At 47.1% G+C, this 22,019-nt stretch overlaps 1 protein-coding gene across 3 annotated transcripts in view; it reads left to right on the top strand.

Moving 5' to 3' along the window:
- Positions 1-22,019, top strand: part of tmem266 (transmembrane protein 266) — a 206,545-nt gene that overhangs the window by 173,353 nt on the left and 11,173 nt on the right. For all 3 annotated transcript variants that reach the window (XM_063070459.1, XM_063070458.1, XM_063070457.1), the window contains exon 9: positions 12,952-13,144. In XM_063070459.1, coding sequence (XP_062926529.1) covers positions 12,952-13,144 — 193 coding nt within the window. The remainder of the gene's footprint in view (positions 1-12,951; positions 13,145-22,019) is intronic.

Raw genomic sequence — 22,019 nt, 5'->3', positions numbered from 1 at the left:
TCCTACTTCTATCTTATATATCCCTTTCAAAATTTTGTATGTTTTTATAAGATCCCCTCTCATTCTTCTGAACTCCAGAGAGTATAGTCCCAGGCGACTCAATCTCTCCTCATAGGTTAACCCCTTCATCTCAGGAATCAACCTGGTGAATCTCCTCTGCACGGCCTCCAAAGCCAGTATATCCTTCCGCAAGTATGGAGACCAGAACTGCAGACAGTACTCCAGGTACTTAAAGTGCTGGAGGAACTCAGCAGGCCTGGCAGCATCTCTGGAGGGGAGTACCTGGTCGACGTCTGGGGCTAAGACCCTTCATCAGAACTCCATAGATGCTGCCTATTCCTGTGTCCCAGAGGATGGATACTCTCCGGAGAAGCATCCTGAAGTTATCCATCAGGACTGGACGGGACAAGATGCCGGGAATGTGGAGAGCTGGGGATGGAAGTATCACAAACACTGCCGCTTGGTTAGAGTGATAATGTCAAACTGCTGTCACCTCCTTACTGGTACAATACACTGGCCCTTTCTGGAATACCGTACTTTCTCCTGTGGTGACAGTCTGCCGAGTGTGAGTGGGTGGGCAGGAGGGAGTGAGCTTCATCCGGGGTGGAAAAGGAAGGGGCCAAAGCCAGAATAAGAAGATGGGCAGGGGTGGGGGGAAGGTGTGCAAGCTGGTTGGTGATAGGAGGGAGGAGGTAAGGGAGAAGGTGGGTGGGTGGGGAAGAGGGTGGAAGGGGATAGGTGGAAGATGTAAAGAGCTGAAGAAGGGACTTTCTTCTCACGCCCCCCCCCCCAACCTGGTCTTACCTTTCACCTGCCAATTTATACTCCTTCCCTCCCTCCGACCTCCCCATTCAGGATTAATATCTCTAGCTTATATGATGTGAAATTTGTTGTTTGTGGACCAGTGGTACGGTGCAAAGGCACAAAATGACTCCTCATCATCATTATGCACCGTGGGCCATCATGGTCCATCCATGACCAGGATTGTTCTTGGCAAATTGTTCTGCAGAAGTGGTTTGCCGTTGCCTTCTCCTGGGCAGTGGTGACCCCGTCCAGTATCAATGTCTCTTCAGAGATTGACTGCCCGGCGTCAGTGGTTGCATCACCAGGACTTGCGATCTGCACCAGCTGCTCATACCACCATCCGACACCCGCTCACGTGGCTTCACGTGATCCTGATTGGGGGTGGTGGTGGTGGGGGACGAAGAAGGTGGTACACCTTGCTCAAAGCTGACTTCCAGGCTAGCGGAGGGAAAGAGCGTCTTGTACCTCCTTTGGTAGAGACATATCTCCAACCCACCGCCCCAACAAAATGACTATAAATTACGTTATAAATAGTACAAAATCTCATAGACGGTTCTGAAATTGGAACTGCAATTGGAACTGGCTTATTGTAGTCACATGTACCAAGATACACATCAGAACATTACACAGTGCATTGAGACAGAGCAACATGTAGCAACAACAATGCGGAATAAAGTATAACAACTACAGAGAAAGTGCAGAGCAGGTGGACAACGAGCTACAAAATGATAACAAGGTAGATTGTGAGGTCTGGAGTCAAAGTTATCGTACTAGGGAACCATTGAACCGTCTCATACCAGCAGGGTAGAAGCTGGTCTTGAGCCTGGTGGGACTGTACATGCTTTCAGGCTTTTGCATCTGCCCAGTGGAAGAGTGGTGACGAGAGAATGCCCAGGGGGAGGGGGGATTTTGACTGTGCTGGCTGCTTTACTGAGACAGCAAGAAGCGTAGACAGAGCCCATGGAGGGGAGGCTGGTTTCCATGTTATGCTAAGCGATCTGATTGTGGAGGGGGAGAAGTGGTTCCTGAATTGTTGAGTCTGGGTCTTCAGGCTCCTGTACCTCCAATCTGAAGATAGTAATGAGAAGAGGACATGGTGAGGATCTTACTGATGGATGGCACCACTTGGAGGTGGTGAAGTGGGGGGGAGGGAGGGTTGTGCCCATGATGGAGCTGGTAGAATCTAAAACCCTCTGAAACCGCTTGCGACCCCTGCATTGGATCAGGCCTCAGGTCAACGGGATCAGACGTACCCAGAGCACAGAGCTCTCTAGTTTCACAGAGATCTGCTGGCACAGAAGGATGGATTTTACAAATTAACACTATATCCCCAAAGACACCTGATCCCACATCTTGTTCACAACTCTCAGCATGACATTCTTCTTGTTGTGTTGGGAATTACTGACTAGTGTCATAAGATGCAACCTTTTAATCCAATTTCTGTCATCACTTAAGCAAGCCGAGACTTGCACATTGGCGACATCACCTGCTTAAAATAGAAGAGGAGAATAAAATCTGCATTAAGGTGACTCATAACAGCAAATGGCCAATCCCATTTCCCAAATGGCAGAAGATTTTGACACAAAATTGCGTCAAAGCTCTGCACGGAAATAGATCTGATTCCCAGGCAAGAACGTGCTGGCAGGAAAGGGCAGGCCCAGAGCGACGGCAGTTGCTGGAATGGGGAACCAGACACAAAATGCTGAGGGAGCTCGGGAGGCCACAGAGTCAGAGCTCTACAGCACAGAAACAGGCCCTTCAGCCCATCTCTTCCATGCTAAACTGTTATTCTGCCTCGTCCCTGATGTGGCATGGATGAAATCACCCGAGAGACAGAGTCACTGGTAGATACAAAGCAGCTTCTTTATTCGACACAACAAGGTTCAGCAGGTATCATACCGACGGAGACGCTTTCAGTGGAAAGGTCTGTTAGCCCAATGTGGGCTCGATATTTACATGCTAAACACAAAGGGCAGTCACTATTTAAAAAGTTATAGACAATGCTTCCTTTTGAGGCTACATACAAAACATCACACCTTCTGACTTCATCCTTTCCTTCCGACGCCAACATGTCTGGGTTGGTATCCACAGCCTTTAGTTAAATCCACAATACATTTATTTGGTATTTTACATGCTAACATAGAGGACAATTAATATTTATAAAGTATAGATAATACTGTCTTCAAAGCTACATCATCTGGTCAAACTACAGCGTCAGCAGCGTCTGGTATTCACAGCTTTTAGGAAATACGATGTTGTGAACTCGATCCACAGTACTTTGTCAAACAGAAGACTGGTGGCCAAAGTCGTTGAAGTGTAAATGAATCATCTACCCAAAAACTCACTCTAACAGTCCCATCGACCCACACCTGGGCCATAGCCCTCCACACCCTTCCCATCCTTACACTGGTCCAAGCTTCTCTTAAATGTTACAAATGAACCCTCATGCACCATTTCCGCTGGCAGTTCATTCCACACTCTCGCCACCCTCTGAGTGAAGAAGTTGCCCCTCAAGTTCCCCTTAAACACTTTACCTTTCACCCTTAACCCATGACCTCTAGTTTTAGTCTCACCCAAACTCAATGGGGAAAAAAAACCTTCTTGCATTTACCCTTTCTATAACCCTCATAATTCTGTATACCTCTAACAAATCTCTCTTCATTCCCCTGTGCTCCAGGGAATATATTCCTAACACATTCAACCTTTCCCTGTAACTCAGATCTTCAACTCCCAGCAACGTCTTTGTAAATTTTCCCTGCACTCCTTCAACCTTATTGATGTCTTTTCTGTCGGGAGGTGACCCACAGAGGAAGCCCCTTCATCAGGCCTGGAAGATAGAGAGGAGAGAGGTGGAGAAAAAGCTAGCGGGGATAGGTGGATCTGCTACCTGAAGACTGGCCATCTCCCCCTCTATCTTTCAGTCCAGGTGAAGGCTCTCGATCCAAACCGTTGTCTGTCCAGCTCCCCCCATGGACGCTGCCTGACCTGCCGAGTTCCTCCTGCTCCTGTGTGTTGCTCCAACAGGAGGGGTTTATCCAGCAGCAAACCCTGCAGTAGATATACATGGGAGCTAAAATACACGAACATCAATTTCTCCCCACCCCCTCCTCACTTCTTCTTTGTCCATTCCCCACTCTGGCTTTCCTTTTACCCTTTCTCTTTCCCGCCCCTGCCCCCCACCTCCTTCTCTTTCTCCCATGGTCTGTTGTCCTTTCCTATCAGATTCCTTCTTCCTTCATCATTTACCTCTTCCACCCGTCACCTCCCATCTTCATCTCCCCTCCCCACCCACCTGCGTTCCCCCTCACCTGGTCCCACCCATCATCTGCCAGTCAGTACTCTTTCCCCTCCCCACTTTCTTATTCTAGCTCCCCCACTTTCCATAATGAAGGATTTCAGATGAAAATATCGACTGTTTATCCCTCTCCAGCAATGCTCTCTGACCTGCTAAGTTCCTCCAGCATTTTGTGTGTGTTACTCTGGGAAACTTTCAGGATCATAGGACAGAGCCTTGACTGGTTAAAGTGCATTGTCCCAACGCTGATGTGGGTGTTGTTCTGGGGAAAACCTAGTGAAGCCATGAGTAACCAAGAGCTGCTATTATAGAGTAGGTGGAGAACGTTATTGCTACTGCATCCACGATTGCTTGGTCTGGGCCAGCAGCCAATTTCAGCAATGTAAACAGACAGAGAGGGGCAAGTCTGAGTGAACCGCTTCTCGGATTCAGACTTACTCACCTTGCGTGCATCGAAACGTACAGTGAAATGCCCCGTTTGTGTCAACAACCATAAAACCGAGGGACGTGCTGGGGGCAGCTCTGTCATGGACAGCCTCAAGCCCAGCTGAGAAAGGAGAAGGGTTGGCCATGGGGCTAGCAACAGTTTCCCCTAAAAGCCCAGAGCTGCAGAAACTCCAGAGACCTCATTCCTGGGAGAGGAAGCATCTTTGATGGGCTGCACCCGTGGACAGACACCTGTGGCCCGACACCTGTGGCCCGGGACAGCCGACTCTGGTGAGCTGCTGTCGGCAGCCTGGGCCCCAGTAGGGATGAGGGGCTGAAGTAAGAGAGCATTGTGCTGGCGGTAGCCCTCAAGGGTCCCCACACATTCCATCACCTGCATAGCATTTCCACAACACTCAGCAGAACAACACAAAACACAACAAGCAAAACAGCCCCTTACCACCCTCCCTCCCACCCAGACAGTCGTCCAACCCCTGGACAGGCCTCTGGGTGTCCAGTCTCCAGGCTTTATCCAACGGTGTTCGATCTCCAGACTTCTGATTGACCTTCGGGCTTCAGTCTTTAGTATCAACCCTCGGATTCTTGATGACAGGACCCAGACTCCAGGTGCACCCACTGACTGGCCGTCCTGCCTCTTCAGACCTACAACACCCGTCCACAACGCTGGCCTTCGAGCACAGAGCAGAGGCCTGGACTGCGAATGGGTTCTTCGTCACCCGTCCACCTGTTGTGTAGATTGTCGCCTCTTTCAGCTGTGTTTGCTGCGCCACTTTCCACCGGGCCTTTCACCTCCTCGCGTAAGCAACGCACACAAAACGCTGGAGGAACGCGGCAAGGCAGGCAGCAGCCGCGAAGGGAAATAGACAGCTGGCGTATAGAGCCAGGGCCCTTCATCAGCACTGGAGAGGGAGAAGCACAGTCTGACAGGTGAAAGGTGAGAACAGGTAGACTGGTGGATGAGTGGGGGGAGAGAAGTGAAGAGAAATGATGTGAGAAGCTGAGAGGTGATAGTCGAAGAGACAAACAGACAAACGGCTGAAGAAGAAGGAATCTGATAGGGGAAGAAAGTGGACCATAACATAAAGGAAAGGAAGTGGGGAAGCAGATGGAGGTCATGGGCAGGTCATAAGGGTGGGGGGAGGCCACAGGAATGGGGGGAAAACAAAGTGGGAGGGGGAGGAATTAAAAGTGAACAGACAGGAAGATTACCAGAAATGAGAGAAATCAATGTTCACGCCATCAGATTTGAGGCTACCCAATGGAATATGAAGTGAAGCTACTCAACATGGTCTCACTGTGGCAGTAGAGAGGTCCAATGGCAGACATGTGGGTGTGGGGAATGGGGATGTGGAAGTGAAATGGAAGGGCCACCAGAAGTTTTTGGCTGTCGCTGCAGACAAAGAGAAGGTGCTTAATGAAATAGTCCCCCAGTCTGCATCAGGTGTTGGTGGTCCGAATGAATTTGAGAAGCACTGGTTATTCAGCCAAGTGGCAGTGACACCGTTGAGGGGAAGGTAGCCTATGCAGTGAAGGCTCCACTGAGGGCATGAGATTCATCCAAAACATGGGCTGGTTAGGATGAAGGTTCTCCTTATAGGCTCTGAATGGTGTTCAGTTCTGGTCACCTTATTATAGGAAGGATGTGGAAACTCTAGGGAGAGCACAGAGGAGATTTACCAGGATGCTGCCTGGTTAGAAAGCACGTCTTACGAGGAAAGGTTGAACGAGCTAGGGCTTCTACCTTGGAGGTGAACGAAGTTGAGAGGTGACTTTTCCGTAAGATGGTGGCACTGTCGGTCTCTGCAGCCTCTCTGTGTCCAAAGAAAGGTGTGATTGTTCATCTCTTTTGTCATTTTTACAATGGCTACACACCGCTGGATACTAAGAACATCAAGTACTGCAGTTCTGCCCCGCTAGTGAGGTATTCGGTAGCGGTGGAGCTGGACTTGTTGTGTGTTGTGTTGCAGCCCAAGGAGGAAGGCATCGCAGGCAGTGCCTGAAGGGTGCAGGATCCAACAAACGATGTAAATAATTGTCTTGGGCGTTTTTCTTGAGATCACGTCCCTGCAATCCGGTTCACTGGTTTATTGGTGAGACCGGTGGCGGGGGAGCGGCGTGGCCGCATTTGTTGCGTGGACCAGGCCTTCCTGCTGGGGTTCACCTTTTGCAGCCGCCCGGGGAAAGAGACGCCGGAGGAGGTGTGGGAGAGAACAGAGGCACAGGTGGATTCCGTACTGGGCTGGGGGCTGGCCTCCCCCAGCGGTGCTGCCCTCCAGTGGAAGACAGAATGAATTGCATTGGTCTGCAGCTGCACTTGTGTATCATGAGGAACTGCTGCGTGCTTGTTCTTGCAGAAACATGGCTCCCATGCACCATCAATCTTCAGGCCATGACCCTCAGGGACTTGGGGTATGTTATTTTTGCAACACTATGTTTTTCTGCTATTATAATTATATGTGTTATATGTGCTGTGTGTAACTGTTGGTACAGAGGTTTGCATCTTGGCCCCAGAGCAATGCTGTTTTGTTTGGCTGTATTCAGATGATCAGTGACAATTAAACCTGAACTTGACTTGATAGAGGTGTACAAGCTGATAAGAAGCATAGATAGAAAAGACAGCCAGAGACTGGTTTTCCCCCAGGCAAACGTGGCTATTACAAGAGGGCAAAATGTTACGGTGATTGAAGAAAAATATAAGGGGGTGTCAGAAGTAGTTTATTTGCTTTAGTGTGTGGAATGTGTTACCAGGCAGATGTAGTAGAGACATTCAAGTGGCTCTTAGATGAGTACATGAATGATAGGAGCTGTAGTGGAGCGTGTATCAAGCTTCAAATTCCTTGGTGTCCACGTTTCCGAGGATCTCACCTGGTCCCTGAACTCCTCCATCCTGATCAAAAAGACACAACAGCGCCTTTATTTCCTGCGGAGCATCAAGAAAGCTCACTTCTGTCCTGGGATACTGACGGACTTTTACCGCTGTACCATTGAGACCATACTCACCAACTGCATCTCAGTGTAGTATGGCAATTGTCCCGTATCAGACCGCAAAGCACTCCAGCGTGTGGTGAAAGCTGCCCAGTGGATTATCGGCACCCAATTGCCCACCATTGAGAACATCTACCGTAAACGTTGCCTGGGCAGGGCGAAAAGCATTATCAAGGATGCATCTCACCCTAACCATGGACTTTTTACTCTCCTCCCATCCGGTAGGTGCTACAAGAGCCTCCGCTCCCGCACCAGCAGGCACAGGAAGAGCTTCTTCCCTGAGGCTGTGACCCTGCTGAACCTCACATCACAGCGCTAAGCAGTATTGCACCCATATTGTACTGTCTCAGTACTTTTATATTTGTGTGCTGTAGCACTTACTTTTTATTCACAGTTATTTTGTAAATAACTCTATTCTTTGTACTTCTGGTCAGATGCTAACTGCATTTCATTGGCTTTGTATCTGTACTCGGCACAATGACAATAAAGTTGAATCTAATCTAATCTAATCTTTTGGTCACCTAATTACAGGAAGGATATTAATAAGGTTGAAAGAGTGCAGAGGTTTACAAGGATGTTGCCGGGACTTGAGAAACTGAGTTACAGAGAAAGGTTGAATAGGTAATAGGTTAGGACTTTATTCCCTGGAGCATAGAAGAATGAGGGGAGATTTGATAGAGGTATATAAAATTATGATGGGTATAGATAGAGTGAATGCAAGCAGGCTTTTTCTACGAGGCTAGGGGAGAAAAATATCTGAGGACATGGGTTAAGGGTGAGGGGGGGAAAGTTTAAAGGGAACATTAGGGGGGGCTTCTTCACACAGAGAGTGGTGGGAGTGTGGAATGAGCTGCCAGATGAAGTAGTTAATGAGGGCTCACTTTTAGCATTTAAGAAAAACTTGGACAGGTACATGGATGAGAGGTGTATGGAGGGATATGGTCCAGGTGCAGGTCAGTGGGACTAGGCAGAAAAATGGTTCGGCACAGCCAAGAAGGGCCAAAAGGCCTGTTTCTGTGCTGTAATATTTCTATGCTTTCTAATTTAAAAATGGAGGACTGTAGGAGGGAAGTGTTAGATTGATCTTAAAGTAAGTTAAATGTTCAGTACAGTTTCATGGGCCGAAGAGCCTGTGCTGTTCTGTTTCCAGTCCTGCTGAAGGGTCTCAGCCCAAAACATCAATTATACTCTTTTCCATAGATGCTGCCTGGCCTTCTGAGTTCCTCCAGCATTTTGTGTGTGTGTTATAGTGTTCCATGTTCTATTACACATACTGCATATGGGTAATTATATTTAAAAAATGTTATCAAGTATAGGAAAATTACACTACAAGGAAATTAACAATCCTACATCCTAATTCAACAGCATTTTAGAACGAACTTCAGTTCTGTACTTCCATCATCAAAGGCTATGCTGCGATCAAAGCTGAGATAAGGTTTAAAAAGTACAAGAAGTCTGCCGCTTGGAATTATAATTAAATGCTTTTATTTATTGCCCTTAAAAATCACAGTCAGCTTCATCTTGACCAGAAATCTTTAAAATTATCATTATAGAGCTGTAATGTTGTAGAAGTTCATTGTAAAAACATAAATCCCATTGACCGCATTTGCTCAGTAACCTTGCATTGGTAAGATGGTTCTGCTGGCTGCACTACTGCGAACCGTCAGCAGAGGGCAGTGAGTTCTCACTGACTGACTGAATCCGTTTCCCTCCACCCTGCTTTAATTTTACTATTCACCCGGTCACTTCGGAGTGGAGTGCAGAGTGTGGGTCGTGATTCAACCAGACTCAGAAACCCGGGACCATGCCCCCAATATGAAGTTTCCTTATGACTGAGGCACAGTTTGACGATGGCGAAAAGTCTCTCTAACTCCCATCCCTGACATTATTTGCTATTATCCAGTAGCTGGAATGGTAGCGCAGGTAAATACTGTGAATCTATCCTTTCTGCGGTCAGAGATTCGATACCGACTTGGCATAGATATCTCGGTATCACGGGAAGGATACCGACCCTTCAGCACTGTCTGTGTGTGTGTGTGTGTGAGCCCATGCGTTTCCTCCCGGGAACTCCAGTTTTCCAATTTCCTCCCTCATTTCTCTAATTTACTTAGAGATACAGCGTGGAACCGGCCTTTCAGCAACGCCCGATTTAACCCTAGTTTAATCACAGGACAGTTTACAACGACAAATTAAAATACCAACTGGTAGGTCTCTGGACTGGGGGCGGAAACTGGAGCACCCGGAGGAAACCCACGCAGTCAAACTCCCTATGGACGTGGCGGGAATTGAAGTACTGTACAGCGTGGTGCTAACCACTATGCCGCCCCAAAGACATACTGGCTTGTGGATAAACTGACTGCTGCAAGTTGCCCCGGTACAGGCTGGAGAATAAAGAGCTGCAGGAGAGAGCAGAGAAAGGCTAGAAACAGCAATGCAAACTCCGGGTTGAAGGGCCTACACGACTCTGCCTAACAACTTTGCCCCTCCCGAAACGTATTTTCCAGCCTAAAGATTACATGCTAGTGACTGCACAAGTTGGTCCAGTGCTCTGATGACAATGTCTCAGGAATGTTTATTTGACATCCTATGGTAGGGAAATGTGCAAGGTAAATCAGTGCTCTTTGCTTTCTAGTTCCACTGGAGCCAGAGAACTTGCCACCCCTTCCATCCCACAGGTGCAGTTGGCCCAGATTTTCCCCATTGTAACATCTGAGATCAACCTCTCTTGAGAATGCCTCAGAGGCAGTGTCGAGAAGATTCAGAGTGTTTTCATGGAAAGAAAAGGTTGCTTTGAGAGAAAGGGGTGGAGTTGTCTCTTTGGAGTCCAGAAAGATAGAGCAACAGAGCACTACAGCAAAGAAACAGGCCCTTCAGCCCATCTAGTTCATGCAGTAATATTATTCTGCTTAGTCCCATCGATCTGCACCAGGACCATAGCCCTCAATGCCCCTCTCATCCATGTACATATCCAAACTTCTCTTAGATATTGAAACTGAACTCTCAACCATCACTCCCACCGGCAGCTCGTTCCCCACTCACACCACCCTGTGAGTGGCCTTCCCCCTCATGTTCCCCTTGTGCATTTCACCTTTCATCTTTAATCCATAACCCCTAATTCTCATCTCACCCTATTTCTGTGGAGAAAACCTGCTCGCATCTACCCTATCTATAACACTCATAATTTGGATTACTTCTATCAAATCTCCTCTCGTTCTCCTACACTACAGGAAATAAAGTTCTCAGCTGTTCAACCTTTCCCTGTAACTTGGGTTCTCAAATCCTGGAAACATCCTTGTAAATGTTCTCTGACCTCCTTCAATCGCAAACATGATATCAAAATCATGATAGACGATGAGGGATGATGTTTTTGCTTTTCTTACAATGTACAGTAGCCTTTAGAGTTAGGGTTAGGGTTAACCCTAACCCATGAAGACCGTACATGCTTATCAAACAAACAAGAGAAAATCTGCAGATGCTGGAAATATCCTGAGTTCCTGCAGTATTTTGTGTTACAAACTTATCAATCCCATTCCCTCTCACTCCCATGTGACCTATTCTCTCACAGCTGACCATCAGATTCTGCTCCCCACCTACAATGGGGGTATTTGGCCAGCACAGAGTGCCGGGGGGTGGGGGGAGATCTCATCTGTCTACTGGGTGCTGCAGTTTCCTCCCACATTCCAAAGACGTATGGGCTAGGATTAATAAGCTGTGGGCATGCTATCTTGGTGCCAGAAGAATGGTGATGCTTGTGGGCATCCCCCAGCACATCCTCAGACAGTGCTGGGTGTTAATGCAAACAATGCCTTTCACTGTATGTTTCAATGCACATGTGACCAATAAAGACCATGAGACCATAGGATATAGGAGTAGAATGAGGCCATTTGACCCATCTGGTCTGCTCTGCCATTTCATCATGGCTGGTCTAATTTTCCTCTTACCCCCAATTTCCTGTCTTCACCCCGTATCCCTTCATGCCCTGAACCTATCAACCGCTGACTTAATACACAAAGACTTGGCCTCCACGGGTGCCTGTGACAAAGAATTCCACAGAATTGCAAAGCTAATCTTTTAATCTTTAATTCTGCGAGCTCTGCATAGGTCAGAATCAAAGCCGGCTCCCTGGAGCTGCGAGACTGCAGTTCCATCCACTGAAGCCTCCGAGGTGATTTCACGGGGCAAATGTGCCGAAGGGCTTCGGCCCAAAATGTCGACTGTACTTTTTCTCCATCGATGCCGGCTGGCCTGCTGAGTTCCTCCAGCAATTTGTGTGTGTTGCTCCGGCAAATGTTGTGAGCATGTTTCCTTTTATGGGCTATTCCAGAACATGGAGTCATTGTCTAAAGAGAGGAGATGATTTCTTTCGTAAATCTTTAGGAATCTTGGTCTTGTAGAGGCTGGATCATTGTTTAAGACTGAGATAATGAGAATCAGGTTCATTATAAGACGTAGGGGCAGCATTGGGTTATTCGGCCCATCCTGCCTGGTCTACCACTGCATCATAGCTGATTTATTCCCTCTCAAACCCATTCTCCTGCCGTCTCCCTGTAACCTTTGACATGCTTACCAATCAAGAACCTATCAAACTCCACTTTAAATATACCCAAAGATTTGCACGGACACTTCATGAAAGTAGGGCACTTCTTTTGCAGCAGCTGTACAGAGCAATATATTTAAAAAATAACTAAGTTACAATAAGAAATATTTTAAAAGTAGTACAAGAGAGCAGAGTAGCGAGGTCTTGTCCAGGGACTGTTCAGAAATCTGATGGCGGGGGAGAAGAAGCTGTTCCTGAAACGGTGAGTGTGTATCTTGGGCTCCTGTACCTCCTGCCCGACGGTGGTAATGAGAAGAGGGCACGGCCTGGGTGATGGGCATGCTTAATGATTGGTGTCACCTTCCTCTGGCATTGTCTTTTGAAGATGTTGCCAGTGCTGGGGAGGCTGGTGCCCCATGATGGAACTGGCTGAGTTTTCAACCTTCTGCTGGTTTTTCCGATCCTCTGCATTAGTGCCCCCGGACCGGATGGTGATGCAGCCGGTCAGAATGGACAAAGGTGTTGTGGGGAACAACCAGGAAGCTGGAGTTGGACCATAAGCCACAGGAGCGGATTTAGGCCATTAAGTCTGCTCTGCCACTCAGTCATGGCTGATCCTTCTCTCCTCTCCTCAATCCCACTCCCTGGCTTTCTCCCCGTAACCTTTGTTGTCGTGTCCATCCGAGTTGAGGGAGATGATCACATGAGCCATGAATGGTGAGGTTCAAAGGGGTCATAATTATTCCAGTCCCATCTCTTGGTGCCCAGCCAATACCCACCCACCTTCAAATGGCGTACCCAGGGAAGGGTTCCTATAGAAATGGGTAGTGACGGTGAGGAATGCCAGCAGCTGACAGCCTCTGTGTTTCTTTCTCCTCTGCAGTTCGAGATCAGGCAGCTGAGGGCTCACCTTGCCCAGCAGGACCTGGACTTGGCAGCCGAGAGGGAGGCCGCCATGCAGATGCACCACGTCTGGAACAAGCAGACCAACAAGTTTCAAGTGGTGGACGGGTCAAACACGGGGGGGTCCGATGACGATGGAACCGAGAGTGTCATCGGCCCACACCAGCCACCAAGTAAGGAACCCGCTCAATTTGTGTTGTTAAGAGGGAGCTTGACAGTACCAGCGAATACAGAATATTACACAACAGTACAGGCCCTTCAGCCCACAGTGCTATGTCGACCTTCTAATCTACTCCAAGTTTAATCTAACCCTTCCTCCCACATAGCACTCCATTTGTCTTTCATCCATGTGACCTTCCGGGAGCCTTTTAAATGTCCCTAGTGTACCTGCCTCTCCCACCGTCCGTGACAGGGCTTTCCATGCTCCTGCTATTCTCTCTATAAAAAAACCCAACTCCGCTACCCCCCAGACTTTTCTCTAAACACCTTGAAGTTATGCCCCCTCATGTTAGACATTTCCACCCCGGGAAAAAGTCTCTTGCTGTCCACTCTAACTTTGCCTCTTACCATCTTGTACGCCTCTAACCGGGAGGGTGGATTGTGAAAGGAAGTGACGCTCACTTCTCCCTCCTGTTCAGGAGATTCCACAGATTTTGTCTCCCACATTTCAAAATACACTCCGTGGCCATGTTATTAGGTACAGCTGTATGCCCACACATTAATGCAAATATCTAATTAGCCAATCATGTGGCAGCAATTGGGTTTATAAAAGCATGCAGGCATGGTCAAGAGGTTCAGTTGTTGTTCAGACCAAACACCAAGATGGGGAAGAAATGTGATCTAAGTGACTTTGACTGTGAAATGATTGTTGGAGAATAAAGAGCTGCTAGAGAGAGCAGGGGAAGGCTAGATGGGTGGTTTGTGTATCTCAGAAACCGCTGATCTCCTGGGATTTTCATGCACAATAGTGTCTAGAGTTTACAGGAAATGGTGCAAAAAACAAAACAAAAATTCAGTGAGCAGCAGCACTGTGGGCAAATAAATGCCTTGTTAATGAGAGGTCAGAGGAGAATGGCCAGACTGGTTCAAGCTGACGGGAAGGTGACAGTAAGTCAAACAACCTCACATTACACGAGTGGTGTGCAGAAGAGCATCTCAGAATGCACAACATGTCGAACTTTGAAGTGGATTGTCTACAGCAGCAGAGGCCACAGACTTACTTGTAAAAGTCTATCAAGTGTAAATGCATAATTTTGAAAAGAAGTTTGACATCACCAGGGAAGATAAAGTAAATTAGAATTTATCATAAACAGGAGAGATTCTGCAGATGCTGGAAATCCAAAGCACCACACACAACCTGATGAGTTCCTTCAGCATTTTGTGTGTGCTGATTAGGTTTTTTCATCTGCCCGCGTGTCTTGCACAAGAGACACAAACATTTCAATAGTGGGAGATTGAGGGAAGGTGCTTCTACAGTTTAGAGGAAATGGATTGGAAGGGAAAAAGAGCTGAAATCCTCTGGTGCATTATTAGCATGCAAACCGTATCCTTTGTTTTGATTCACCTGTTTAAAAGTTCTGATCCGCCAAACACGTAACGCTGTAGGAATCCAGCAGGTCAGGCAGCATCCATGGAGGGAAATAGACAGGTCAACATTTCAGGTTGACACAGCGGGGTGATGATTGGTATAAAGAGGTGAGGGAAAAGGGTGGAGTAAGAGCTGGTTAATGATAAGTGAGCAAGGGTGGTAGGCAAATGGGGGAGGAAGGGTCAAGACACCGACAGATTCTGGGAGGTGATGGGTGGAGACAACCAAGGGCAGCAGATGATGGAATCTGACAGGAGAGGAAGGTGGAGCATAGAACCAAGGGAAGTGAGATGGGCAGCAGATGGAGACTTTATTGTGGGCATTGACTGTCCACTTCCCTCTATAGATGCTGCATGTTCCACTGAGTTCCTCCAGCTTTTTTGTGTGCCTCTCCAGATTCCAACATCTGCCGTCTCCTATGTCTTCATACCACCACACACAGCTATTACAATCTCTTCATACAGGATTGTACAACGTATTTCACTGTGAGGAATGCTAGCATGCACCTCTGCACTTGAAGTGACGGAATTGTCCAGCAATACCCGACCCATGCATCTCATACACAGAAAACCAGCCCCTTTAGAAATGTCCCTCGAGGACAGGCCGGACAGTGTGCAGAGATTAACTGGAATAAACAGCAGAATACAGAATTGTTATAAAAAGCATTCACAGAAGGCAATTTACAGACTTTCAGAGATGGCACAGAGAGTTTTGCAGATCTGATAGCCTAAGATATATTTCAGTGTTAAAGCCTGGAAAATGGTGATGCAGTCAGCATACCTACATTGAAGTTTGAGCCTGTCCATGCATGTTCTATAGCACAGAGGACAGTGGGCATTAATCTGATGCTGCCCTAGCTAATGGGAATACATCAGGCAGGCACAGATACTATAGTATGGAGAATGAACAAAGCTGTTGTTGCTCATGCAAGCCTCTTATTTCAGGACCTTGGACAAGGAACAACTATCTACCTCACAGTGTAGCACGGGGTTCCCAACCTTTTTATGCCATGGACCAATACCATTAAGCAAGGGGTCCATGGACTTCAGGGTGAGAACCCCTGCTGTAGAAAGACATTTCTTGTAGTGAGTTGTACTTATGAAATGAAACGTAAGAAATACAGCGACCATTGGGCACAGCAAATTCCCACAAACAGTGACAATCTGACAGAGGGATCTAAAGGTCCAGTTTATAGTTACCATAAAGTGCTCATGCAAGTGGTAACATTATGCTTGCCTTCATTGGTCAGGCCACTGAGTCTGAAAGTCAGGAAGTCACATTGCAACTTTAATTAGACCATATTGCTCAATTCTGGTTGTTCTGTTACAGAAAAGATGTTTATGTTTTGGAGAGGGTGCAGGCTTGAAACTTTGACTGTTTATTCATTTCTATAGACGCTGCCTGACCTGCTGAGTTTCTCCAGCGTTTTGTGTGGTTTGCTTTGGATTTCCAGCATCTGCGGTCTTTCTCATGTCTATTACTAGGATGTTGCCTGGATTGGAGAGCATGAACTATAAGAAGAGGTGGAACAATCTTGAGTTCTTTTCTCTGAACAGAGACTGAAGGGAGACATACGACATAGAACACTGCAGCATAGTACAGGCCCTTCGGCCCACAATGTTGTGCCAGTCTTAACCTACTCTACGGTCAATCTAACCCTTCCCTCCTACAAAAGCCTCCATTTTTCTGTCATCCAAGTGCCTATCTAAGAGTTATTGAATGTCCCCAATGTATCTGCCTCTACCACCACCCCGGCAGCATGTTCCGTGCACTTATCAAACTCTGTGTAAAAAACCTACCTCTGATGTCTACCCCTATACTTCCCTCCAATCTCCTAAAAACTATGCCCCCTCGTATTAGCCATTTCCACCCTGGGAAAAAAATCTCCTGCTATCTATTCGAACTGTGCCTTTTATCATCTCGTACACCTCTCATCCTCCTCCCCTCCAAAGAGAAAAGCCCTTACTTGTTCAGCCTATCCTCATAAGGCACGTTCCCGAATCCAGGCAGAATGAAGTGGTAACGCCACACTTGCCTTCTTTAGCCAGGGCACTGAGTATAAGAGTCTATATATAGAAATATATATATAGAAAACTATATAAAACTTTGGTTAGGCCACACATAGGAGGATTGTGTGTAAATACCTCCCACATTGTGGGAAGTATGTGGATGCTTTGGACAGGGTACAGAAGAGGCTTACCAGGCTGTTCCCGAGAGTATCAAGATGAGGTTCTGGTCAGATTATCTTGATACTGGCGCTCCAGATCCCATGACCTACTCCTTTTCTGGATTAGTATTTTCACATGTTTCTATTAATTTTACTCTGCTCTTGGGTGACAGATCAATATTGATCAGGGATGTGGGGAGAGAATCACTATTCTTCTTTAATAGCTACCCAACAGCCCAGCTCAATACCTCATCCAATCTCAGCACCTCAGACAAGGTGGCACTCCCTCAGGAGTGTGTGGAGTTCCTGTCTAAATTTTTGTACTCAAGGTGTGTGACATAGGTTTGAAGTTGGAACTTCCACCTAGCCGGGGGGTAACGTATTCCAGTAACCTGGCCGGTCAGAAAACAAGCACAAATTACTTGGTTGTTGTAAAGATGCTGCTTGTGGGAGCTTTCTGTGCTGGTGTAGACAACCACATTTCTTACACTAAAACACTGACTACAGTTCAAGAACACTTACTCAGCTATGTAGACTTGGAGAGGTGCATTGGACAGCTGATTCATAATCCTGGAACCAGGCTTCACTCCCGACCTCCAGTACACCAGTTCTGTGTTCTGTGTTCTTCTCCCTGTGATCACTTGAGTTTAGACCATAAGACACAGGAGCATAAGTAGGCCATTTGGCCCATCGATTCTGCTCCACTGTTTGATCATGTCCATTTTATTCTCCTTTCCATTCTTCTGCTTTCTCCCTGTAACCCTTGACACCCTTACTAATCAACCTTGCTTTAAATATACCCAATGACTTTGTCTCCACAGCTGTCTGTGGCAATGACTTCCACATATTCACCACGCTGTAGCTGAAGAATTCTTCCTCATCTCCGTTCTAATGGGACATCCTTCTATTCTGAGGCTGTGCCCTTTGGTCCTAGACTCCCCATTATGGGAAACATCCTCTTACACATTCACTCTATCTAGGCCTTTTAATATTGATAGGTTTCAATGACGTCCCCTCTCATTCTAATGAGCTCCAAGCATAGTTTCTCCTGGTTCCTCCAGTTTCCTCCTGCATCGCCAAGACGTATGGGTCAGTAGGTTAGCCGGCCACTGTAAGTTGCTCCAAGTATATAGTTGAGCAGTGGAATCGGGTGGGGGAGTTGACGAGACTGTGGGGAGATTAAGTTGTCAGGAGAAACTGGTGTGAGACAGGGTAAACATGAGGAATTCTGCAGATGCTGGAAATTCAAGCAACACACATCAAAGTTGCTGGTGAACGCAGCAGGCCAGGCAGCATCTCTAGGAAGAGGTACAGTCGACGTTTCGGGCCGAGACCCTTCGTCAGGACTGTCGAAGGGTCTCGGCCTGAAACGTCGACTGTACCTCTTCCTAGAGATGCTCTGAGACAGGGTATCCCTTTTGCCAATCAACTTTCCAGCTATTAGCTTCATCCCTCCCCCTCCTGTCTTCTCCTATCATTTCAGATCTCCCCCTCCTCCTCCCACTTTCAAATCTCTTTCTATCTCTTCTTTCAGTTAGTCCTGATGAAGGGTCCTGGCCCCAAACGTCGACTGTACCTCTTCCTAGAGATGCTGCCTGGCCTGCTGCGTTCACCAGCGTTTTTTGTGTGTGTTGCTTGAAATTCCAGCGTCTGCAGATTTCCTCGTGTCTGAGACAGGGTTTGCTCTGTGACATTGGACTCAGTGGGTCAACCTTCTATATCTAAAGGAAATAACGTGGGGAACATCCTTTCAGAAAGGAGAAACGTTGCATATAAATGCAAACTTTCATTTCCTTAGAAGTTACTCAGCTCACTTAACACCTCAGATTTGGTGGAATAACCTGAACGCTTGGATTCAGAACGTAGAACAGAACATTACCACACAGAACAGGACCGTCAGCCCATGATGTCCTACCAGTGTTCTGTTAGATCAATCTGACCCTTCACTTCTACATAACTCATCATTTTTCTTTCATCCATGTGCCGATCCAAGCGTTCCTTAAATATCTGTAATGTATCCGCCTCTACCGGCACTCTGGCAGCACGTTCCAAACACGCGCTGTTCTCTGTGTTTTAAAAAAAAACCTACCTCTGACACTCTGACATCCTCCCTACACCTCCAATCACCTTAAAATCATACCTCCTCGTATTAGCCGTTGACACCCTGGGAAAAGGTCCCTGGCTCTCCATTAGATCTATGCCTCATATCATCTTAAACACCTCAATCTAGTCTCCAGCCTGCTCCAAAGAGAAAAGCCCTATCTCACTCAACCTATCCTCACAAGGCATGCTGTCTAACCCTGGTTAAAAAATTCTCCTCTGCGCCCTCTCTAAAGCTTCCACATCCTTCCTACAATGAGGCGACCAGAACTGAACACCATAACCCCAGTGATAGTCTAACCAGAGGTTTATAGAGCTGCAACATTACCTTGTGACTCTTGAACTCAATCCCCAGAGAAGCACCAAAGGACGGTCTTTTAAATTCATGGCATTGCCGTGAATAATGCAACAGGAAGAATGCGCTAAATAAAATAATTCAACCCAGTTTTCTCAAGGAAATATTTAAGATTCAAAGCATTCACCAGCGGCAGGAGGCTTGGTTTAACTGTGGTCTCCAGTCCCTGTATTTTCTGACCGTTGAAAGACAAGGCTGATCCAGTGTTCAGTGGGACTGTTGTGGGAGGTTAGGTAGTGTGTGCATTATGGAAAAGCTGAATGTGAAATCTGTTCACACGGAGCATCTTGAGCATCCCAGCCTGTCTTGCATATCCTCCTCGGCTCCTAAAGAGTTGCCTGAGGCTAAGATGAGGCTTGTCCTTAGAACGGCAGTGTTAGCACCATACGCACTTCTGACTGGAGGCGATTAGAGGGGAACTGTGGCCAGGAAAGCTTTTAAGTGTCTGTGAAACCCAGGAAGACAATTATGTTCTGTTTGTATGTCAGGTTCAATTGCGATCTCCAGAGTGCTGCGATTGCAGGTACAGAGTGCTCAGTGGTTTGTGCTTTGAAACAAGGAGCAAGTGGTCCTCACAAAACACGTCTCACCCACCAACCGCGCGCTGCTCTGGGATATGATGGGAACGTTGCCAAAGTGATGCCAGGAAGCGGCCGCTGTTTAGGATCACCGTGGCTGGGTGCCTGATGTCTTCCCTCAGTTGCGACTATAAACACCGGAGGGAGGAATCAGCTGGTGATTCATGCTGTTCCTGCTTGAGCTGGGACGCTTTCCTCTCGTAAGGACAGCAAATATCGGAAACTTTCAACAGATCAGACAGCTTCTGCAGAAAGCATTAATGTTCAGATGGAAGGAACAGTTTGGGATCCTGGCATGATCGACAGGGCAATTAACCAACCACACTCAAGGCCCTTTCGCCTGACGCATCGATTCTATTTCTCGTTCCTCAGATGAGGCCAGGCCTGCTGAGTGTTCCTAGCATTTCTGAATTTTATATTAGGCTTCAAGCATCTGCAGTTCTTTTCTAGTTTTCATTTTGTAATGATACACAGTCCACTTCAAGATCTGAGGTTCCCTACTCACCAAAACCCCACAATAACATCAAGAACATAAGAGATTTTGCAGGTGCTGGAAATCTTAAGCAACACACACACAATGCTTGAGGAACCCAGCAGCTCAGGCGGTGTATCTACTTACTCAAGACCTGTTATGCTACTGGCTTTAGGGCAACAATGAAGGTCCCCCATCTCTGATGTGTTCAGGACTTCCTTCATCATGCCAGTAGCTTCCTCTCGGTTTTCACTACTATCAGTCAAGCAAGTCCCGGGTGGAGACTCAGGAATACCGTCACACTCAGATGGAGAAGGATTCTTCATTGCAATTTCCGTGACAATTTTGTTTGACCAGTCAGGGTTGTCAGCCCTGAGCTGAATCCCTGAACCTGGAGGACCGGTGGACCACTCTTAGTCTGGCCTCTACCCTTTGACCTGTTTGGCTTGGGTGACCCTACCAAGAGCCGAAGCATAAAGCCCTGACTCCAGCCAACATACTGTAGCTCTCTGGGTCGTTGAGGCACACAAGCCTCCGAACCAAGAAAGGTTGTGGACCTCTTGGAGGAAACTCTGGCAGCATCTGTGGAGGGAAATAAACAGCTGATGTTTAGTGCCGAGACCCTTCACCAGGAGGGAAAGTTTGAATGTGTTCGGTCTTTATTTCCTGAAGCATAGGAAAATGAGGGGAGATTTAATAGAGGTACACAAAATTATGACAGTTATACATAGGTATCATATTTCACGTTCTTTTGAGAGTATACTGAAGCACCCTGCAGCTATTGAAGTACTTTTCAGAAGTACTTCACAAAGAGACACAAAGGTTGGTGGTGTTGTAGATAGTGTAGAGGATTGTCAAAGATTGCAGAGAGACATTGATAGGATGCAGAAGTGGGCTGAGAAGTGGCAGATGCAGTTCAACCCGGAGAAGTGTGAGGTGGTACACTTTGGAAGGACAAACTCCAAGGCAGAGTACAAAGTAAATGGCAGGATACTTGGTAGTGTGGGGGAGCAGAGGGATCTCGGGGTACATGTCCACAGATCCCTGAAAGTTGCCTCACAGGTAAATAGGGTAGTTAAGAAAGCTTATAGGGTGTTAGCTTTCATAAATCGAGGGATAGAGTTTAAGAGTCGCGATGTAATGATGCAGCTCTATAAAACTCTGGTTAGGCCACACTTGGAGTACTGTGTCCATTTCTGGTCGCCTCACTATAGGAAGGATGTGGAAGCATTGGAAAGGGTACAGAGGAGATTTACCAGGATGCTGCCTGGTTTAGAGAGTATGGATTATGATCAGAGATTAAGGGAGCTAGGGCTTTACTCTTTGGAGAGAAGGAGGATGAGAGGAGACATGATAGAGGTATACAAGATATTAAGAGGAATAGATAGAGTGGATAGCCAACGCCTCTTCCCCAGGGCACCACTGCTCAATACAAGAGGACATGGCTTTAAGGTAAGGTGTGGGAAGTTCAAGGGGGATATTAGAGGAAGGTTTTTTACTCAGAGAGTGGTTGGTGCGTGGAATGTACTGCCTGAGTCAGTGGTGGAGGCAGATACACTAGTGAAGTTTAAGAGACTACTAGACAGGTATATGGAGGAATTTAAGGTGGGGGGTTATATGGGAGGCAGGGTTTGAGGGTCGGCACAACATTGTGGGCCGAGGGACCTGTAATGTGCTGTACTATTCTATGTTCTATGTTGTAAGTCCAGTCTCTGTTGTAACTTAGGCAACTTGCACACAGCATCATCCCACAAAAGGCAACATGGCAAATGGATGATCAGTACCTAC

Source organism: Mobula hypostoma, chromosome 18, assembly GCF_963921235.1.
Source record: "Mobula hypostoma chromosome 18, sMobHyp1.1, whole genome shotgun sequence".
NCBI classification, from domain to species: domain Eukaryota; kingdom Metazoa; phylum Chordata; class Chondrichthyes; order Myliobatiformes; family Myliobatidae; genus Mobula; species Mobula hypostoma.
Note: the sequence above shows the minus strand (reverse complement) of the source record. Positions and strands in the feature narration are given on the sequence as shown.